Source organism: Silurus meridionalis, chromosome 26, assembly GCF_014805685.1.
Source record: "Silurus meridionalis isolate SWU-2019-XX chromosome 26, ASM1480568v1, whole genome shotgun sequence".
In the NCBI taxonomy this organism is placed as follows: Eukaryota; Metazoa; Chordata; class Actinopteri; order Siluriformes; family Siluridae; genus Silurus; species Silurus meridionalis.
Window position 1 is genome coordinate 1,574,240 of NC_060909.1, and position 21,624 is coordinate 1,595,863.

Below are 21,624 nucleotides of genomic sequence, written 5' to 3' on the forward strand. Positions count from 1 at the left end.
TAATAAGGGAAATAAAAAATGTAATTGCTGGTGTCAATTTATTTATAATTAATTAACACAAATGTCATGTTTATTTTAAATATGTATAAAAATGGGATGCTTCTAATTAATAATTCAACAAAAGTTAAATAATACAATAGTGTGCAAGTAAATCATTTTAGGCTTTTTGTCACGTGACTCGCGGACGGAAGCCGTGGTTTAGAATCTAAAAATAATATAATAATAATAAAGAAATAAAAAGAATCATTAAACAATCATTATAAAAAGATATGATTATTATTACTACTGGTAATAATAATGAATAATAATAAACAGGAAGAAGAAAACACTAAATAATTTATAATATAAAAAGAAAACTTTTTAATTAAATAAACATATAATTGTAAAATAATAAAAAAACAACAATAATAATGATGTTTTTGCTTTTCTAGACAAAACATGATTTATTTAATTCAATAATTTGGTGATTATTTATTTCTGGGCTGAATATAGTTCATTAATAATTCTTTGAGAAATTATAAATTATTATTTGAGAAAAATATTACGAGTTTTTTTTGCATGCCAAATGTGACGTTCGCTGATTTCCAAGAAATTCACACTGTACATTAGTGAGGTCTGAATAAACACAGGGGTGTGTTTAGTTTTGCTCAGTCACCATCCAGAGCTGATTTATAAACCACTGTGTACTGTATAATCTACTCTTCTAATCACGAGCACTACACTGTAATCCATCACGTGGTCCTGAACTCTCTCACACACACACACACACACACACATGCAGGACATCAACAGCAAGTGGATAGAAGATAGTGAAGGACCACCACCATCCCAACAATGGACTCTTCTGCTCCTTGAAGGCAAACACAGAGAATGACTGGTTCATCACTGTTCCTTCCTTGGAGCACTTTTGATCAATTCTGACCACTGCAGACCAGGAACATCACACAAGAGCTGCAGTTTTGGAGATGCTCTGACCCAGACGTCTAGACATCTCAATTTATCAAACTCACTCAAATCCTTACGCCCATTTTTTCTGCTTCTTACATCAACTTTGAGAACAAAATGTTCACCTGCTGCCTAATAAATAAATCCACCCACTAACAGGTGCCATGATGAAGATCATCAGTGTTCTTCACTTCACCACTCAGAATGTTATGACGTCATCTGTGTATGTTATATACATCTCCATCCCTGTCTTCTTCTTGTGTATATATTATACAGCATATATACAATATTTTATAGTATTTTATAAATATAAAGGGAAAGTTTATAGGACTGTGGTGAGACCTGAGATGTTGTACGGTTTAGAGACAGTGGCATTGAGTAAAAGACAGGAGGTGGAGCTGGAGGTAGCAGAGCTGAAGATGTTGAGGTTTTCGTTGGGAGTGACGACGATGGAGAGGATTAGAAATGAGTTTATTAGAGGGACAGCGCATGTAGGACGTTTTGGAGACAAGGTGAGGGAGGAGAGATTGAGATGGTTTGGACATGTGCAGAGGAGGGACATGGGGGATATCAGTAGGAGAATGCTGGGGATGGAGACACCAGGAAGGAGGAAAAGAGGAAGACCAAGGAGGAGGTTTATGGATGTGGTGAGGGAAGACATGCAGGTAGTTGGTGCGAAAGAGGCAGATGTAGAGGACAGGGGGTATGGAGACGGATGATCCGCTGTGGCGCCCTCTAGTGGGAGAAGCCGAAAGAGGAAGAAGAAGTAGAAAAAGAAGTAGAAAAAGATAAATATGTTTATTTTATTCCTATTTTTAAATACTTTAATTATACTTTTTATACTTTTCTATATTTTCACACACACACACACACACACACACACACACACACACACACACACACACACACACACACGAGCGTAACTCTATTCAGTATTCATCTCTTCTTCAAAAATCTGTCCGTCAAAATCTCACCAGCCAATCAGAGTAAAGCACAGTCAGGCCCCGCCCCCTGCACATAGAACGGCAGTGTAACCGGAAACTCGGTGAGCGCAGATAACATTTATCATTTTAATTAAAAATTTATTATAAACAATCTTTTTAACAGTTTTTATAACTTTATTTTATTCTAATTGCTTTGTCGCAGCCTCTAATAGCCGGTACAGAACTGTAATAATTGGGACACCGCCCTTTAGGTGTGTTCACTACGTAGGGAGAATGAAACCGGAAGTGGATTTGAGACGCGTCCCCCGTTTTATCTTACAGTGTGGAACATGGCGGAAGATTCACGTGTACACAGACTGGACCTGATCCTGCAGCATGTCCGGAATGTCCCTGATTTTCCCGTCCAGGGCATCGTGTTCAAGTGAGTCTCATGTCTGAGAGAAATGCACACGTGTAAGGTTCTGTACAGACATCTAGGGTTCTGTACACACGTGTAGGGTTCTGTATATACACATCAAGGGTTCTGTACACACGTGTAGGGTTCTGTATATACACATCTAGGGTTCTGTTTACACGTGTAAGGTTCTGTATATACACATCTAGGGTTCTGTACACACGTGTGGGGTTCTGTATATACACATCTAGGGTTCTGTTTACACGTGTAAGGTTCTGTACTTACACATCAAGGGTTCTGTACACACGTGTAGGGTTCTGTACATACACATCAAGGGTTCTGTACACACGTGTAGGGTTCTGTACATACACATCAAGGGTTCTGTACACACGTGTAGGGTTCTGTACATACACATCAAGGGTTCTGTACACACGTGTAGGGTTCTGTACATACACATCTATGGTTCTGTTTGCACGTGTAAGGTTCTGTACATACACATCTATGGTTCTGTTTACACGTGTAAGGTTCTGTATATACACATCTAGGGTTTTGTACAGACGTGTAGGGTTCTGTATATACACATCTAGGGTTCTGATTACACGTGTAAGGTTCTGTACACACATCTAGGGTTCTGTTTACACGTGTAAGGTTCTGTACACACATCTAGGGTTCTGTTTACACGTGTAAAGTTCTGTACACACATCTAGGATTTATGTACACACGTGTAAGCTCTGTACACACATCTAGGGTTGTGTTTACACGTGTAAGGTTCTGTACACACATCTAGGATTTATGTACACACGTGTAAGCTCTGTACACACATCTAGGGTTGTGTTTACACGTGTAAGGTTCTGTACACACATCTAGGGTTGTGTTTACACGTGTAAGGTTCTGTACACACGTGTAGGGTCCAGGCTTAGCGTGCTCTCAGGTGAGAGGTGAATGGTTGATTGGAGTTGATTCTAATCCGCTTCACGTTTATTTCAGGGATATCTGCCCGATTCTGAAGGAACCCAAAGCCCTGGCTGCAGTTATCGATCTGTTTGAGGAGCATGTGAGGCAGAAGCATCCACACACTGAACTCATCGTGGGTGAGACTTGGACTTTACTAACACCTTTGTGCTTCTGTACAAATGTTTACAAGATCTAGTGTAACATCTTTCCAGAAGATTGGAGCTTATTATAAGAGCAAATGGAGAATAAATGGCATGGGATCTTCTAAAAGGACATACCAAACTTATGCTTAGGTGTCCAGAAATTTGAAATATATGGAACTGACCTCAAGTGGGACGTCCAAACCAACAAAAAAAAAGCACAATGGCCTTTGGTTTTGTGTAGCAACCCTGAGGAACTCTGAAGAAGAAAACCAGAGAGATCTAGTAGCGACAGTGAAGGACATGTTGGTCCTCAGTAAAATTAACATGTTCCTTTCATGAAACCTTACTGGAGCTCTGTAGTCATGTGAGTTTTGTAGGAAGACAGGCTGATGTTCTGTAGCTGATTTGAGATGTTCCTGCACATAGCTGTCTTTCAGACACAAATTCAGAAGGTTCTCCTTAGGTGCCATAGGAATATTTCCCCTGGGGAAGCTGGATGGTGTCTGGGTGATGAATCTGCAGAAAAGAACCGGGAAAGGGAACCTAAAAAACAAGAACAGTGTGGTTTATAATGCACTCATGGAATGAACGTGAAGCTCCAGAACGTCTCACCACAGACTTTATGACCATTATTTCATCCGTTTTCCCCGGTGATCCTGCTGCATGCTGAAACACACTGCAGTGACCACACACACTTTCAGACCAAACGAGAAGCAGTTGTTACCGTTAAGAAGTCGGACAAGGGCGAGATCATCAATCAGTGTGACATTGCTGTGGAGGTGAAGGGATGAAGGAAATGTCTCCTAACACTTCTGAAAATAAAGAAGAGGAACATGCAGCACATTCTGTGCCATTAGAGCCTTTTGTTGATGTATAATTTAAAACTGGATGAAGTCGATCAGGTCAAACTTGTAGGTCAGATGCGGAGGTAGTATAGTGCTGGGGGCACGGAGAAGTGGTGGTGGAGCTCAGGGATGCTGAATGTTCCTGGTAGAGATTTGTAATAGCCTACAGCCTGAATATTATTCCATCAAGCTAAAGGAGCCATTAGTTGGTGGTATGGAATGAAATTGGGTGTGATTGGGCATGTGTTCTATTTAAAGGTCGACTGATAGATAGTTTTTCCTGGTTGCGTTATACAGCCTCTAGAGGTTAATCACTGTTACCACGTGCTGTATATCGTGCTTTAAGTGTTTTTATTTATTTATTTTATTTTTTTATTATTATAATTTTATATAATTTTATATATATATATATATATATATATATATATATATATATATATATATATATATATTTTGTTTCAGTTTTGTTTGATTGCATTTATATACCTTAATAATTATGCAAATAATTATATTCATACGAATTTATTTATATTAATTAATTAATTAAAGTTCAGAACTAATTCACATGGAGGGCTATTTATTTATTTATTCATTTATTTTAATCCAGTGTCTATTTTTAAAAACTATTTGCTGATTAATCAGGTCCCTGATGATCTCCAGAGCGAGTGTTTGACACACATTTCTCATTGGGTCTTGTTTTTTTTCCACAGTGATGTTCGCCATAAACAGCACCACTCAATGAACCTGCTCAATCAAGTGTCGGCCTTTGTCCTACTGCGGTTTCTCGCATCGTAGCGTTTATAGGAAGTAGCCGATTCCTACGCACGACTCGTTCCGATGCTCGGCATCAGCGTGAAGATAACTGCCTTTTCCTGGATTGTTTTTACGAGCTTTAAAAGCCGTTGAAGAACGTTCCTCCTAGAGCAGCGTATTGTAATGGTGAAGGTCAATTCTTCACCCTTCTAATAACTCATGAAAGATTTACGCTCGTTTTCTATCCCATGCCGTGTCATCGTTTCGGTACCAGAGTTATAAATATCACTGCATAAACCACATCTCGAAGATTCTCACCAGGATTAAGGTCTGGACTCTGGTTTGGATCTGGTGGTGGTCAATATTTTTGTCATCGATTTTCTTTTTTTTTTTGGTAATCTAATATAAACCTCGACTTGAACAGCTGAGGCGACCCCGGATCGTACCACTGCCCCCACATGCCTGTTTGTTAGGAACTGACAATGTTTGGTGCGTCACTTTATTCGCAACACTTCTTACCCTGAAGCCTCCATCACTCTAAAACAGGATAAATCCAGACTCATGCGACCACATGACCTTTTTTTAATTAGATCAGAGTCCAATCTTTTTTGTAGCAAAATTGAAGCCTTTTATTGCTTATTGCTGACTTGTCAGATTCAGTGGTGTATTGCTTAACAACCGAAGGGACTTTCCGAGTAATTCCGATCATCTGATGTTCATCCACATGTTTAAAACTGTTGAATGAATCGAAAGCTACAGCCTGGGGTTTCTGTGCAGAGTCTCAGTTCATTTTTCTCCATGATGTCACTATTTTTTTTTGTATTGTTTTGCAGGTCTGGAAGCTCGTGGTTTTTTATTTGGGCCACTTCTGGCACAGAGATTGGGAATCGGCTTCGTCTTGGTGCGAAAGAAAGGGAAACTTCCTGGTCCGACGGTGTCTGTAGGGTACACCCTGGAGTACGCCAAGGTGAGGATCCTTGTGTTTGTCTCTCAGTTCTTCAGAGAAGCATTAATCGATGACACTGCATTTTTAGGAGAATTTTCACATTTTGAAGCAATAATACATAAACCATAGTTCCTACACACACACACACACACACACACACACACACACCTGAGTACCTTTACAGATGGGGAAAACAATAAAGCCAGTAATGTGTATGACATGATGATCAAGGCAAAAGATGTCCAAAGGAAAGAAATGGCAGAATATTAAAACGTATCTCAATGTACAAGATCCCACATTTAGAGACCACCATGTTCCTTCATAAGTGCTGCTAGGACTGTACCACTGATAAAGGTATGGGGGGGTGTATGTATGGTTTTGTGAGGACCATGTAAGAGCAAACATTCAATCAACTGAAGTAAAATCAAACCACACCAGACGACACTCCGAAACGCAGACAGTACAGGAGCAGCCCATGGGACAATCCCGTACCTGTTGGAACCACATGGAGTGATGGGAAGAACCACTGGGAAGGTCTCATGGGACTTCCAGATCCAGACACTGATGTGAAAGGTTCAATTTGAAGTAATGCCATTAGTGAGGAGAGCACCTGAAACCACAACGCTCGAGTCAGTCTAGCCTAGCGACTGATTCCAGCACGGAGGAGCGTGTTGCTAGGTGAGCTCTGTCTGAGAAAGAAGAAAGGAAAAAGGGTGTGGCACATTCCATCAAGTCGTTCATTATATGATTAATCTTCTTATTGTAGCATGTATTTATCTGTTTTTTAGATTCTCTTCTCCAGTGTACGATAAAAGCTTAAGTGTAGGATCAGGATGTGCTTCTTTTTCAACATCCCATTCCACATTTAGTCTTTATTTGCTCTTATAACAACCTCCGTAGATCTTCATGGAGCTGGCTTTGTGCTCAAGTTCAGGTCTCCTAGTTCAAGCGGAGGCAAAATTCTATGCTCCAGGATCTAGAGACGTTCCTACACAATTGTGTGCCTTCAGATCTGTGAGCCTCATGTACTTACTTATACTTTCGGCCATATCGTTAGATTATAAACCCAGACCAGAAGCATCGATATTCTGACGATAACGTGAACACGTGCTGTGACACCCTGCTTGCACGATTGTGTGGATGAGCGTGAGTGCTGCGTCAGGTTCTGAAGAGCATTTTAGTTAATAAATGATGAAACCCCCTGGCTGATATGGTGGTGGTGCTGGAAGCTCGACGATAAGAGACTGGACTTCTAACTGCTCGTTCAGATTGTCATTTATTAATAAAAGTCGCACAAAGCCACCTCCATGTAATCTGCTTTACATGGTTTGGAAGTGTGTGGAAGATCTCCTGCTGTAGAGCTCTGACCCCAAGACCTTTTGGGATTATTGTGAACGCTGACCGCACCCCAGGCCTCCTGACCTCCTCACCTTCTCACCTTGATCAGGACCAGACTTTATTAACACGTTCGTAGCTGAATGAATCTCAGATCTCTCGGAATGACTAAATATGGAATGGGATGTTCAAAAGGAAGCACATACGGAACTGTCCACAAACTTTTGGCCATAGGGTCTTTTCCGAAAGTTCTAGTGATGATTTGTTGAATTGTATTGTTTCTTGATTGTGTGTATTTTAAGGTTTTAAGACAATTTGCAGCATGTTGATGTGAAGCAGTGAGCAGAGTATGAAGAACTCTGATGAAACCATGGTCATGATCATCTCATTATTCTGTTGTGGTTGTGTATCGCAGGCCGAGGCGGAGATTCAGGCTGACGCTGTACAACCGGGACAGAAAGTTCTCCTCATCGACGACCTGCTGGCTACAGGAGGTGTGTAGATCAGCAAGCGTTCATCGATGCGCTCAGCATGTGTGCTTCTCTCATCCCTGCATAAGTGAAACCTTCTCTCTCAAACCACAGAGAAGAGACGAGAGCTTTATCTAGTGCACAGGGATCAGAGGAGTATCCGCTAAAGACAGTGAGCGGGACGTGACCCCCAAACCCATGATGACAAAGTGAAAACTAAATTCTAGAAATGTCTAAAATTTTCCATAAGTGTTCAGACCCTTTACTCGGTAAGCTTTACACACCAGGATTTAGGGATCTTCTGGCATTCTTTATGGGAAATCCTCTCATGCTGGTGCAGGTTGGACGGGGAATGTCAAGATGTTCGATATATAACATTGATGATCTCCATCATTTTGTCCTCAAAGATGTTAGACGCAGAAAAAATGGGCGAGTGTAGGGATTTGTGAGTTTAACTAATTGTAACGTCTAGACGACTGGGTCAGAACATCTCCAAAACTCCAGCTCTTGTCTGCAGTATTCAGAATCTATGTTCAGACATCCGGCAATCAAATCCGTCCGTGCGGAAACATAGCAAAAGATCCATTTGGTGGCCTGATGATGCATTTAGCTAGCTGTGGATTTTGGCGTTCTCCGTCCCCGTTATAACTACTGCCCTGTGTGTTCCACAGGAACGTTGCATGCAGCGTGCGAGCTGATGAAGATGCAGAAGGCTGAGATACTCGGCTGCTTGGTGGTGATCGAGCTGAAGGACCTCAGCGGGGCAGAAAAACTCCCCGTCCCCGTCTTTTCTCTTTTACAGTGCTGAACCAGGACGCATTCCACATGTCCACAGAGCAATACGTACACGTGCATCTGGTTGATTCCTTTTTATTGTCTGTATTTTGTCTTTTTAATTACGTTTGCACTCAATAGGAAACGATGTTCACGTGTCACAGACGTAGCGATCCTCGCGCCTCCAGCTGAGAGATGAACAGTGCTCTGCTGTAATTTTTTTATATGCATATTGTTTTTGCAGGAGATATGATGCATGCACATGTGATTGTTTACTATATTTGTCTTGAACTGGACTTGAATTTTGTAGAATTCGTACTGAAAATAAAATCTTATAATGGTGTCAAATGTGCGTCTCGCATGGTCCTAGTTTCACTCGGGTTCATGTCCACTTGACCATCAGCAGGCCTCATTTATCAACCATTTAATTACAGATTGCACGTACTGGACACGTTTACACACGTTTTTGGGAAAAGACTGATTTCCTTCTTATAATGACTAGAGGGAATAAATTTTAGGCTGCTTAAAACTTTTTTTATTAATTATTTGCTAATAAATTTAATTATTTGCTAATTAACGATGAGCAAAACACCGACATGCACACAATCCATCTACATTTGTGATAAAGTCTCTGTTTAATCCCAAAACCTTGAATAAAATGTATCCTTGTGCTTCATTTTTCACACCATGTAAAAAAAAAAAATTTTAATCTAAGATTACAAGAATAAAAGATTTTATGACCATTGTAGTCTGTGACCTTATTTGCACAACAGCGCCCTCTATGTAAAATTCTCTTCTGTACAGTTTATACACTAAGCTTTGTTGCAAGTCTGAAAATTATTCACTGAAAGTTCTGGAATAATCGGAACTGTTAAATCAGACGGAGTTGGAAAACAGCTTGTTTATTAAATGTCCATTTATCAAAATCAGACTCAACTCGTCCAATGAGCTTCTACTGGACCCTCAAGTCTCGAACATGAGCTCAAAAAAAGAAACTTTAACAAACTGTTCAAGATGATAAAAAAAAAAAAAAATTACACTATGCACACCAACTGCTACATCCAGTTATAAACATTGCTCTCACACACTCCCACTTCTCCATCCATCTCCTGACCTTCAAAACATGGAGGAACTCACACTGTATCCAGTCCGGGGATTTAAAAAAATAAAAAAATAAAAAAAAAACAGTGAATCGTCCCATTGCACATGCCATCCTCAGAGCCTCTCTTCTTCCTTCATCTTCTGATTCAGCTTATCCAGAACCAGGTGCATGTTGGTGTTCTTGTTCAGCTTAAGGTAAAAGTCCTTTCTGATGGGATGCAGCGAGAGCCACTCCGGAGCCAGCTCCACCAGCAGACGCAGATGTTTCTCCATTTCACCTGATTAAAAAAATAAATCCATAAATACGACGTATAAAAGAAAAAAAAAAATCTCTTATCTGCGTATCTCTGGAGGACTCACCTGCGCTGAGAGAAGAGCGATAGCTGGCGATCATGCGATTGCAGGCCAGCTCCATGATCAGTGCCGGCTTCTTCTCCGCTACAAAGACGTTTCTCAGGATCCTGGCCATCTCCGGCAGGCGTGACATCATCCCCAGACGCTCCTCCTGCTCGGGTTTCCGGGTCATCGTCACCTGCAGCTTCTGAGCCTCTTTAGCCCGGATCTGAGAAAATGATAAAAAATTATAAACCCAGGAAATTCTCTGGTTGGAACCAAATTTCTCCACCCAGATGAGACACCTACTCTCTCTAGCAGGGACTGAGACACTCCTTTGAGGGCACCAGGAGTCTGGATGGGTGTCGTCGCTGGTTTTAACATTGCTCCCGGAGCCTCGCTGTCTTTTGAACACGCCGCCTCGGCCGTCTTCAAGGCCATGTTGGCCAAAGCCTTCTCCATCTGAGAAAAGAGCCGGAGAACATCGTTACTTTGATCTCGGAGAACAAAGAAAGTGTTTGGGTATGTAGACAGAAGGTGTGCTGAAAAGAGTGAAGATTTCAGCTCATGCCTCGGCATTACATTTACCTTTGGGGTCATGAGGGCACGAGCTCTGTCCAGAACTTCCTGAGCCGTGGTGAGCTTCTCGGTCTGCGGAGGCTGCGGAAAGTCGCTGGGCAGGATGTTGGGCACCTCGTCCACGTTGAATTTGGGGTGCCAGCGGGTCAATTTATCATCAGGGACGACTACAGGGGGGTTTAGCGAAGCTAGGAAGACCTGCAAGACACGTGAGCGCACGTCATTATTTAGATCAGTGACGCAACAGAACCCACTTGATCCGTACGGATCCTGAGCCACTCGTGTTCACGTGAAAGGGACGTGTTCCATACATTTATACATTTCTTTATATGTGGTTCTTTCTCAAACTGTTACCACAAACGTGGAGATGAAGAAGCATGAACTTTGAACTAGGAGACCCAAACCTGTTCCAGCACCACAATACCCTGTGTGCACCCCATTCCACAAAATCTAGTGGAACATCTTCCCAGAAGAGTGAAGGTTATTTTAAGAGCAAATGGGGTCTAAAAAGTGGATGAATCCCGACCTTATGGTGTCCCTTGACGATTTCAACCAGGTTCTGATGAAATGTGCTTCTCCTCTCCAGCAGACGAGTAGCAGACAGGACGGGACGGACGCCGTGTGTTCCTGCAGTAAACAAAAAGCTCTTGAGTACAGGATTGTGTGTGTGTGTGTGTGTGTGTGTGTGTGTGTGTGTGTGTGGTAGATAAAAGCGACTGTAAGGAGGTCTTCACCTTCATCGATGAGCGGCTCCACGGTGAGCTGGTAGGTGGATTTCTTCAGCGTCGAGCTGAAGGTCGGGATGTTTTTCTCCTGCCGTAAGACGTAGGCTGAAGGAAAAACCGTCTTGATCTGTCCGATGTGAGATTCTTCAAAACGCCTGGAGAACGAAATCGTTTTGATCTAATTGAGCTCAAAAAGCATTTTCCAAGTATAGAAGAAATAATAATAATAAACATCACAAAAATGAAAAGATCTTAAAACTTAAATCAGGATGGCGTTCAAGATTGACACGATGAGGAGAGAGTTCAACATGAAGTCATCTTACTTGTGCATCATGTCTTGGACTCCTTGTTTGACCTTGGCGAAGGTGACCGTCTCCGAGCGGTTGAAGAGCATGCCGACGATGGTGTCCATGCTGCGGAACATTTCTGCTAAGACCTTGTATTTGAAGGGCAGCGTGAGGCCTGGAGGAACGTCCTGAGCTAGTGTGTGGTAGCGCTGATACGCAGGAAGCTTTTCACTGAAATTATAAAAAAAAAAAAAAAAAAAAACCACCAATGGTTGTGATTAAGATGTGATGAAACCTGATGGATGACCAGAGTTTGGATTGAGAAAATGGTGAAACTTCTTCTTGTGGTTCGAGTTCATATTCTAGGCAAAACGTCTGACCAACGAAATGCACTTCGAGAACATGATCGTAAAATAAATAAATAAATTACCCTTCATCCACTTTGTGGTCTCGTTCCTCCTCTTTGCTTCTCTCCTCCTCGACCGCTCTCTCCTCCTTCCTCTGCTGTGCTTTGGCTGCGAGCTCTCTGGCGTTGTCCAGTCGGGCTTTGAGCTCAGCGAGAGCAGACACGGGCGCCGGGTTCGGGGAACTCGTCTCCTCGGCGCGTCCTTTCAGCTTCTGCAGACGAGCCTTCAACGAAACCACGTCGTCTCTGGAAAACGTTTTCTGGAATATGTCAGAAACACAGCAGCTGATTAGGACGAATCGGGGGAATGAAGAAAACCCTGTGGTCAAGTGGAACTCCGTGCGGCGTACCTTGTTGGCGTTAGACTGCTTGGGAGCGCTCACAGTGTTCGCAGGTGAGGCTTTCGAATCTACACCTTTCTGATCTTTCGGGACGGCTGGACTGACCGGTTCCTACATACAAAACATTAGGGGTGAGCAGGTCATCATCTGATCAGTGATGAAGATGAAGTTGTACTTATTGTTTAATAAACCAGTGAATTTTTATTTTATATAAAAAGGTGATCTCAGGGCGGTCAATCAATTAATAAATTTAAATCGTGATTAATCACATGATTGGCACCTTAAATTAATACTTTTTAGGTTTTTAATACTCTGATCAAATATTGATGCTTTATGCAAATGTATGCAAATGTTTATTATTAATGAAGACTAAATATTCATGCGAACGTTTTAAAGTAATTGCGGGGTTTTAAATGAAGTAAATTATCAGGACACCAAACGGATCGTGTTCTGATCGGCGCTCGGTGTATCTACTGATCAACATACAGTTCTGCATCAGCAGAACATTCTGGAGGATTAAATGATGAAGAAACTCCAGACTTGAACTTACCACAACACACGTGACCTCATTTACATGATTTATTTTGAAGCTCATGATCATTGTAATAGATCAGTGTTTGAGTCCTTCATATCATTCTATTAATAGATCAGTGTGCTGAGAGTCACATTCGAGTCTTTTCACATAAACTGAGGTGATTAAGTGAAGAGTCTTGTGATAAATATGATAAAAGGAACATTATAGTTATAATAAATCACTACTTTGGATACTTTAGTACATGGCAAAAACTTTTGTACTTTTACTGGAATGATATTTGATCTCTTTTTAACTCAACGACGCGGTTTGTAGCAGTGAGAACTTTAGAATTAGAAAGAACTCAAAACTTCTCTAAAGTCGAGACTCGTATTAATTCGTCTCGCTGAAATATCGCGAGATTTAACTCCGAGATTACGGTTCGGTCCGAATCCAATATGGCCGCCCAGACGAATACAAACGTTTGTTAGGATTTGATTAAAAGCTGAAAAATATCGAAAAAAAATATAATTTGATAGTTTTCACAATAAATCGATACCTTTTCGGTTTCCTCGTGTTTGGAAAGCACGAGCTTCTTCCTGGCTGTTTTCTTCCCGGTCTCCTCAGCGCTCCTGGCCGTGTCCAGCTGCTTCGTGGCCGCCAACCGGAGCCTCTTTTTCGCCGTGCTGTGCTGCTCGGTGGCGGAGGAGAACACGGCCGAGCTGAGATCGAACTCCGCCTCGGTAGAATTCCTTTTCGGGGTCCGGGGACACTCGGGCTCCTTCTCCGAGCTCCGGAGCTCCGTCTTGCCCTCGGAGTGATCGGGTGCAGACACGGCCTCATCGATCACCCTGAGGAACTCCTCCTGTACGTGCCGGAGCTGTTCGGGGTCCTCGATGAGCGGTGTGCGTGCGGAGCGGCTGCTCCTCTGCGGCTTTCTCCTTGTTGTTGTTGTGGAGATGTTCCTCTCAGACACCTTCTCCTCTCCAGCGCCTGGTTTTTGGGACTTCGATCGCAGGGTCCGTTCGACACCTGCTCTCTTGGACTGTGAGAAATAATCAGTGACCCGAGCCTGAGCCATGGCTGCCTGTGAAACAAGCAGAAACCCACCGGAGAACCACCGCAGACCTGCAGCTTGTGGAGCTGTTGAACAAACTTCACCCCCAGTACACTATAAAACTTTGCCGCGAAATGCTACCACGTGACCTTTGTAGTCAGGGTCTAGACGCGCTCAGAGCTCTCTGATTGGTCGTCGCGTTGATCAAACGCCGTGCACGCATGCATGTGATTGGACGCGAGGGGTTTACGTTGCAGCGTGAGCTCCGATTGGCTGCCTGGTTTGAGGCGATTGTAGTCTACCTGGTCCTAAAGCCCGTTGGTTTGCACTCCTGTATAGTGTAGGGAGTAAGAAAACAAAACAAAAAATAATATATAATAATAATAATAATAATAATAATAATAATAAACAACATATGTGTGTGTGTTGTCCACATTATTAGGAACACACGACTACATACACTATATGTCCAAAAGTATTGGGACACCCAATCCATATGTGGTTCCTTCCCACACTATTGTATCAGGTGTCTTTGGATGCAGTAGCATGAAATTATCTTTTCACTTGAACCAGGAGACCCAAAACCTGTTCCAGCATGACGATGCCCCTGTGCACAAAGCCAGCTCCTTTAAGATCTGCTTTACATGAGTTGAAAGTGTGTGGAAGATCTCCTGCTATAGAGCTCCAAACCCTTTTGTACACATTTGGGATGAATGTAAATGCTGACTGCACCCCAGAGCTCCTCACCTCCTCACCTACATCAGCACCTGACTTCACTAACACCCTTGTAGCTGAATGAGCACAAATCTCCATAAAATCTAGTGGAACATTTTTCCAGAAGAGCGGAGCTCATTATAAGAGCAAATGGAGACTAAATGTAGAATGAGACCCTCAAAAAGAAGCTCATTGCTCAATACTCAGGTGTACACAAACTTTTGGCCACGGTGTATATGTTCATGGAGTTATCTTGTTGCCAATCATGTGACAGCAGCAGAACAATTAATCTCCTGCTGGGATTTTCACACATAATAGTCTGTAGAGCTTACACAAACAAAATGGTGTGAGAAACCACATTACTGATCATGATTAATGGGCGAGGTCAGAGGAAAATGGCCACTTTGGTTTGATATGCGAAGGAATGCTATCGTAACTCAAACAATCACTCTTTATCACTGTGATGAGCAGAAAAGCACCGCAGCATTGTCAATACGTCTAATCTTGAGAGAGGAGACCACGTCAGGTCCTACTCCTGTCACCTGGTTTCTTTTTTCTCTCTATAGTCAGTCTGATAGCCTGTGTCCCATGTTCTGGGCTGAAAGGAGTGGATCCTGATGTGAAGAGCGATTCATTGAGTTACTTCAGCCTTCATGTCTGCTCAGAGGATCCTGGCTGATTTCCTCGGTCTTTCAGATGCAGGATGTTTTTTCAATTTTAGACATTTGTGTGAAAATCCCTATAGGAGATTCTGCACTTTCTGGAAAATGTGTATACTGTATTCCCTTCAACATTTAGAGTTCATGTTGTGATCACCAGGGGGCGCCAGAGAACCAGGATAAATCACATCACGTCACATTACAGGCAGTGAAAGCACACCAAGACCATGAGGTTTCTGAAGGAATTAAGTTGCAAGAGTTTATAACAGTTTAAAGAATATTTTCAAGCACGGGATCATTCAAAGTTCTGTGTGTTTCACCCATAAGTACACAGAGAGAACGAGTCTGTATATAACCTGAGCAACAAAAGCATGCAGCCATGTGACAGTCACATGCATAAAACATGATGGAAGGCTGAAGTAGGATAGATAGATATAGATAGATAGATAGATAGATAGATAGATAGATAGATAGATAGATAGATAGATAGATAGATAGATAGATAGATAGATAGATAGAGAGAGAGAGAGAGAGAGAGGGAGCTAGATAGATAGATAGATAGATAGATAGATAGATAGATAGATAGAAAGAGATAAATACAGTACATAGATAGATAGATAGATAGATAGATAGATAGATAGATAGATAGATAGATAGATAGATAGATAGATAGATAGATAGATTAATTGTTCTTGCACAGAATAGATACACAGCAGGCAATTCATCATCTATAAGTGCAAATATTCATATTGCACAAACTGACCAGTGCATAATAATAATAATAATATGTAAATATATTATATATATATATATAAATGAATATAAAGGCTCCACACAATGCAAATGTGTAGAACCTGTTGCGCAGGTATGATCAGAATATATCTATATATCTCAATGTATGTGATGTGTAAAACAAAATATTTGTAGAGAAATATGGGATTATATAAATGTGTAATATGAGATTTGTACATTGTATACACAACTGTACAAAGTAATCAGAACCACTTTGTGCAGCTGGGAATGGTTTTACATCAACATGCTAAAGATCCATGAAGTTACTGAGCAACTCGAGAACTTTGTAGCAGACTCTTTATATTCATTACAGTCCAAATCCTTCCTCAATGTGCTCAGGACTACAGTCTGCATGAACAGTTCTGCATTTACCTGTGATCACTGAGCAGAACCTCAACAATACTGGAACTTTAATAAATGGACATTTGATGTTGAGGATGAGGAAAGGGTTTGTTTTCAGTCTGGTTCCTCTCAAGGTTTCTTCACAGAGTTTTTTCTTCTCCACAGTCACCACCGGCATCTGTGACGTCACGTTGGCCCGACATTCACCTGAAACCTGCAACCTTTTTTTTTTTTTATAGAAATATATAGATATAACATTTCATTCTAATAATGTGTGCATGGTTTTGGAACGTTGCCATGGCGACGGAGGATATGACTCACTGATTCGTTTCGGCTCGATTTGACTCATTCTAACCAATCGTTTTGAGAGAGTCGGTTTGCTTTGCACATTAAATCCGCACAGAAGGCAGGATTATAATCCAGACAAGATCCAAATCCAAATTATTTCTTTCAAAAAGCTGCACTTATTAATTACACTGTAAACATACATGCAAATGGATCGTTAATTAAACATTTAAAATATGAATAAACAAATCCAGAATGGTCTACTTTTACATTTTTATTCATTCTAATTATTATACAGTTTAAAAAGTCGAGCAGGACACACAATAATTTTGAGTAGAAAATATAAATCATTAGCATTTAAAATCAATTTGTCAGAGGAGTCGATTCCTAAGTATCGATTCAGTTAAAAGAGTCGTTTGAAGACGAGGCTTCGGAACACGACTCCCTCGCGAGGCTCCACGTTGAGCGGATCGCAGCGCGCGCGCTGGAACTAAGATTAAAGTTAAACTAGTTACAGATGAAACGCGCCGAACAGCTTTGCGTTTTTCCCGCCAGGTTTCCTCTGTGATCGCGTGTGTCCTCCCTCCTGCTGTGTGTGTGTTCAGAGCTCTGCCCCGGTGGTGTTACACTGGGAAGAGAAAGTTTGTATCGAGTGCTGGAGAAGTTTCAGGTTTTCTCCTACACAGAGCTGGAAGGAGAAAAAAAAAAACCGACTTGCAACTTGGACAAAACCTGAAAAAGTCGGATTCGGGATTATTCTTAAAGGTGTGAATATCTGAAGGCTCCTTCCACACCTTCTGGACATCTGACAGGTGGTGGTCTTCAATCAGCTGCTGGAGAGGAGAACCAGGGAAGAGCATGCGGAGCATGTGGAGCAGGAAAGCTCTGGATTATGGTGACTGGGAGACACTATGAGAGAGTGTGTGTGGTGTGTGGAGTGTGTGTGTGTCCTGGTTGGAGGTAGTGTTTGCCTCTGATGGAGTTGCAGGCGATCTGTGGCCTGCTCTACTGCGTCCTGCTGCCCACTGCACTGCTGGCAGGTAAAAGCCTGATCTTCTCCATCAGCTTTGTGTGCTCTATTGATGATGATGATGATGATGATGATGTGTTCAGGAATAATGTAGAGATCTCCAGACTTTATTGATATCAGCCTCATGAACACTAGCACTCCTAGACCTGATGTGTAGGTATCTACAGAGTTCCTCAGAAAACGTTTTTGAAATGCACCTGAACAGGTGACCAGGATGCAAAGTGTCCTGAAGGAATATGGATCAATACAAGTCCTCTTTTATAGACTTATTTTTACTCTCTAGAGAGAAATAAGAGTATTAGTTGGAAAAACAAAACCTTGGAACCCTCCAGAAAGGAGAAGAACCAAGTTACAACATTCAGAAACGTAAACGTGCTCCAGGAATTTCTCAGTAACGAGTTTGTGATAAACGTCCAGGCTCGTAAACTAAACCACAGGAAGACACGCCTTTAGAGGTCCAACCTCACGTAGGCTTTTTTATATATGGACTAAACACACCAAAAGTTTGTGGACACCTGACCATAATGTTGATATGTGTTTCTTTATCTAGTCCACGTTTGCTTTTAATAAGCTTCGCTCTTCTGGGAAGATGTTCCGCTAGATTTTGTGGAGAATTTGATGTAGGTGAGAAGGTCTGGGGTGCAGTCAGAGTTCACATTTGTTGTGTTCGATAGAATTTAGAGCTTTAAATCTTCCAGGAGATCGTCCACTCAAACCCTGTAAAGCAGGTCTTCATAAAGCTGGCTTTGTGCACAGGGGCATCGTCATGCTGGAACGGGTTTAGGTCTTCTGGTTGACCAAGGGAAAGGAGAATTTTATTTTACAGGATCTAAAGACGTTCTACACAATCTTGTGCCTCCAAGTTTGTGGGAAGAGTTTGGAGAAGAACCAAATTTAGCTTTATATAAAGATCATACGTGCCTGAAAGGACGTCATGGTCATTTATTTTAGCTCATATTTCCCCCCGGGTGCCAATATTAATGAACAGCTATATATATATATAATATATACACACACATACATGGTGGTAAACATTAACAGTTTACCCTTGAATGACCTTGATGAATGATCTAATAGATCATTCTTCCTGTGGCTCACGTGACTGACGCTCACGGCTGTGATGGATGAGGTGTGAGGGGCAGAGAAACCGGTTTGATTATAATAGTTGTAAAATAAAATACACCTTTTTATTTTTTGATGATTTACCGCCTGGAGACACGTGTTCCTGAGTGCACCGTTATATCATCACACACGTGAACGTTCTCACGGAGAACATCCAGATCAGCCTCATTACCTTCAGTCCTCCATCCTGGAGATATTCTACTGTAGATATTCTTCTCCTCAACGCTGATCTGTAGAAGTGGTTTTATACACACACACACACACACACACACACACACACACACACTCGCGCACGCACACACACGCACACACACACACAAGTACGCACACGCACACTCGCGCACGCACACACACGCACACACACACTTTGTGAGTTTTGATTTAGTCGTTTTTGTTTGTTCTTTCTTTCTTTTCTGTTTTTCCTTTTCCTCTCTTTCTTTCTTTCTTTCTTTCTTTCTTTCTTTCTTTCTTTCTTTCTTTCTTTCATTCTTTCTTTCTTTCATTCTTGTCTGTCTGCCTGTCTTTCGTCTGTCTTCTTTCTTTCTTTCTTTCTTTCTTTCTTTCTTTCTTTCTTTCTTTCTTTCTTTTCTGTCTATTTTTCTTTCTTTCTTTCTTTTCTGTCTGTCTGTCTTTCTTTCTCTCTTTCTTTATTCCTTTCTTTTCTGTCTGTCTGTCTCTTTCTTTCTTTCTTTTGTCTGTCTGTCTGTCTGTCTGTCTGTCTGTCTGTCTGTCTTTCTGCCTGTTTCTTTCTTTCTTTCTTTCTTTCTTTCTTTCTTTCTTTCTTTCTTTCTTTCTTTCTTTCTTTCTTTCTTTCTTTCTCAACATTTTGTTTGTTTATTCCACTGGCTTTAATATTTTATTGATTGTGTGATTTGATTATTAGCTGCAGGTCTGATATTTATTGGAAATCAGTGATTTTTATTGATTATCAGCCTCTTAGAAAAGGTTTACATTTGAATTATGTGCTGCGATTGTTGGATCTGATCTCAATCCGTTTTCTTCTCCGTTTTCTTGTCTGTCTCATGCGAGCATTTACATTTGCCATTTTTCTGGATTTCCTGTAAGAGTTCCGCCCCGGAGTACAGTTCAGTCCAGCGCTCACATTTTCCACCTTCTGCTCCAATGTGCTCTTTTTTAACAAGCATTTATGGGTGAAAAAAACCCACCATAACTTTAAATAGCAAGCAGGAGTTATTTATTTATTTATTTATTCATTTATTTATTTAACAAAACACACCCTGTTTTCTCACCATCCTGATCAGAGAACGTGGTCAGAAGCTGAGGAGGTCTGGGGTGCAGTCAGTTTTCCCATCCATTCATCTCAAAGGTGTTCAATAGGGTTGGAGCTCTATAGCAGGAGATCTTCCACTCCAACCCATATTAAGAAGGTCTTTATGGAGCTGGCTTTGTGCACAGGGGCATCGTCAGGTTTGGATCTTCTAGTTCATTCCATCTCGTCCTATTGTGTGCCTTCAACTTTGTGGGAATAGTCTAGAGAAGAACCACGTATGGCTGGGAAAAGTCGGGTGTCCCAATACTTTAGGGCTACAAGGTGTGTGTTTTGGGGGTAGTTTAATTCCAGGGTGATGTTTAGATCTTCACTCCTGCATGCTGAAGCTCTGTCTTGTGTCTTCTGAGGCCTGGTTTCAGTTGAGCAGATGTTTGCACCGTCACCGTCTCGACCCTGAAGAAGCTTTAACACAAAGAGCCGTGAGGGTTTTTATCCTTCACTGTTTCTGCTCCTTCATCCAAACCGCCGTCTGGTTCTGAAGCGTCTGCTGCAATACTGCTCACCCTGGTTTTCTGGGCTGCTGTTGCCACAGGAAGTGGGTAAAGCGTGCGCGCTTGTGTGTGTGTGTGTGTGTGTGTGTGCGGCTTCATGTTGTCACAAGGGCATTGTGTGACTTTACAGGAAACCAAAAGGTTTCTGGGACACGCGCAGAGAAGCGCTCTAATTTCGTAAACACACACACACACACACAGTCTCTGCCTCTGTAGCAGTGCGGTTCCTCACACTTCCAGCGTGTTAAAATGTATTTATTTATTTATTTATTTATTTATTATTTATTTTAAATCAGAGTAAATCAGTTGCAGTCGTGATGGATACCGAGATGAGCTCAGGAGCACTCGTGAGATCACCTCTGGGCTCAGGAGCACTCTAATAAGCCAGAGAGCACTAGATAGATAGATAGTGTGGGCTCGTAAGAGCTCCTGAGAGCTCGAGAGCACTCGTACACTGTACAGTAGTGTGGTTAGTAGTGTGAGGTGTCAGTAGTGTGTTTACTTGTGAGGTCAGTAGTGTGTGGTTTAGTAGTGTGTGGTTTAGTAGTGTGTGGTCAGTAGTGTGTGGTTTAGTAGTGTGTGGTTCAGTAGTGTGTGGTCAGTAGTGTGTGGTTTAGTAGTGTGTGGTCAGTAGTGTGAGGTCCAGTAGTGTGAGGTCAGTAGTGTGTGGTCAGTAGTGTGAGGTCAGTAGTGTGTGGTCAGTAGTAGGTGTGTATAAGATGAACGATGAAGCAGAAATACTGAAAGTTCTCTCAGATGGACACTCAGGTGTGTAATCACCTCCTGATGATGAATGAAAACGTGACCTGATTGGACGAGCCGCCTCGCTCTTTCACACGTTTTTAATCATCATTCTCACCTAATCAGAACGTGAACCATCTCACAGCCAGCACAGTCACGGCCCGTTATTACCACAGCGTATCTCCGTGTTCTCCAATCTGATCAGGTCTGGAGTTATTCCTGCTGTTACAGCCACATGATCATGAGGATGAAGAGGACAATGTGGCGCAATCGAGCATGTTCTTGTTCACGGATCAGGAGTCAAACAGTGCAGG

At 41.8% G+C, this 21,624-nt stretch overlaps 3 protein-coding genes across 4 annotated transcripts in view; 2 read left to right on the forward strand and 1 right to left on the reverse strand.

The window, feature by feature from the left end:
* The first annotated feature begins 1,963 nt into the window (after positions 1 to 1,963).
* aprt (adenine phosphoribosyltransferase) lies at positions 1,964 to 8,851 on the forward strand. The gene is made up of 6 exons (XM_046840628.1): positions 1,964 to 1,990; positions 2,211 to 2,310; positions 3,271 to 3,374; positions 5,812 to 5,945; positions 7,675 to 7,753; positions 8,401 to 8,851. Exons 2-6 carry the CDS (start codon positions 2,219 to 2,221, stop codon positions 8,535 to 8,537), a joined length of 546 nt encoding a protein of 181 aa, XP_046696584.1. The 5' UTR covers positions 1,964 to 1,990; positions 2,211 to 2,218; the 3' UTR covers positions 8,538 to 8,851.
* Positions 8,852 to 9,386: 535 nt separating this feature from the next.
* cdt1 (chromatin licensing and DNA replication factor 1) lies at positions 9,387 to 16,506 on the reverse strand. The gene is made up of 11 exons (XM_046840627.1): positions 16,381 to 16,506; positions 13,346 to 14,174; positions 12,285 to 12,386; positions 11,959 to 12,194; positions 11,565 to 11,759; positions 11,251 to 11,396; positions 11,043 to 11,143; positions 10,526 to 10,714; positions 10,247 to 10,399; positions 9,965 to 10,166; positions 9,387 to 9,882 (listed from the first exon to the last, which is right to left on the reverse strand). Exons 2-11 carry the CDS (start codon positions 13,865 to 13,867, stop codon positions 9,719 to 9,721), a joined length of 2,010 nt encoding a protein of 669 aa, XP_046696583.1. The 5' UTR covers positions 13,868 to 14,174; positions 16,381 to 16,506; the 3' UTR covers positions 9,387 to 9,718.
* A 534-nt stretch (positions 16,507 to 17,040) lies between these two features.
* piezo1 (piezo-type mechanosensitive ion channel component 1) overlaps positions 17,041 to 21,624 on the forward strand; it is a 74,021-nt gene continuing 69,437 nt past the window's right edge. The window contains exon 1 of one of the 2 annotated variants that reach the window (XM_046840544.1): positions 17,041 to 17,675. In XM_046840544.1, coding sequence (XP_046696500.1) covers positions 17,612 to 17,675 — 64 coding nt within the window. In that variant the 5' untranslated portion in view covers positions 17,041 to 17,611. The remainder of the gene's footprint in view (positions 17,676 to 21,624) is intronic. The other variant, XM_046840543.1, reaches the window with a different exon arrangement.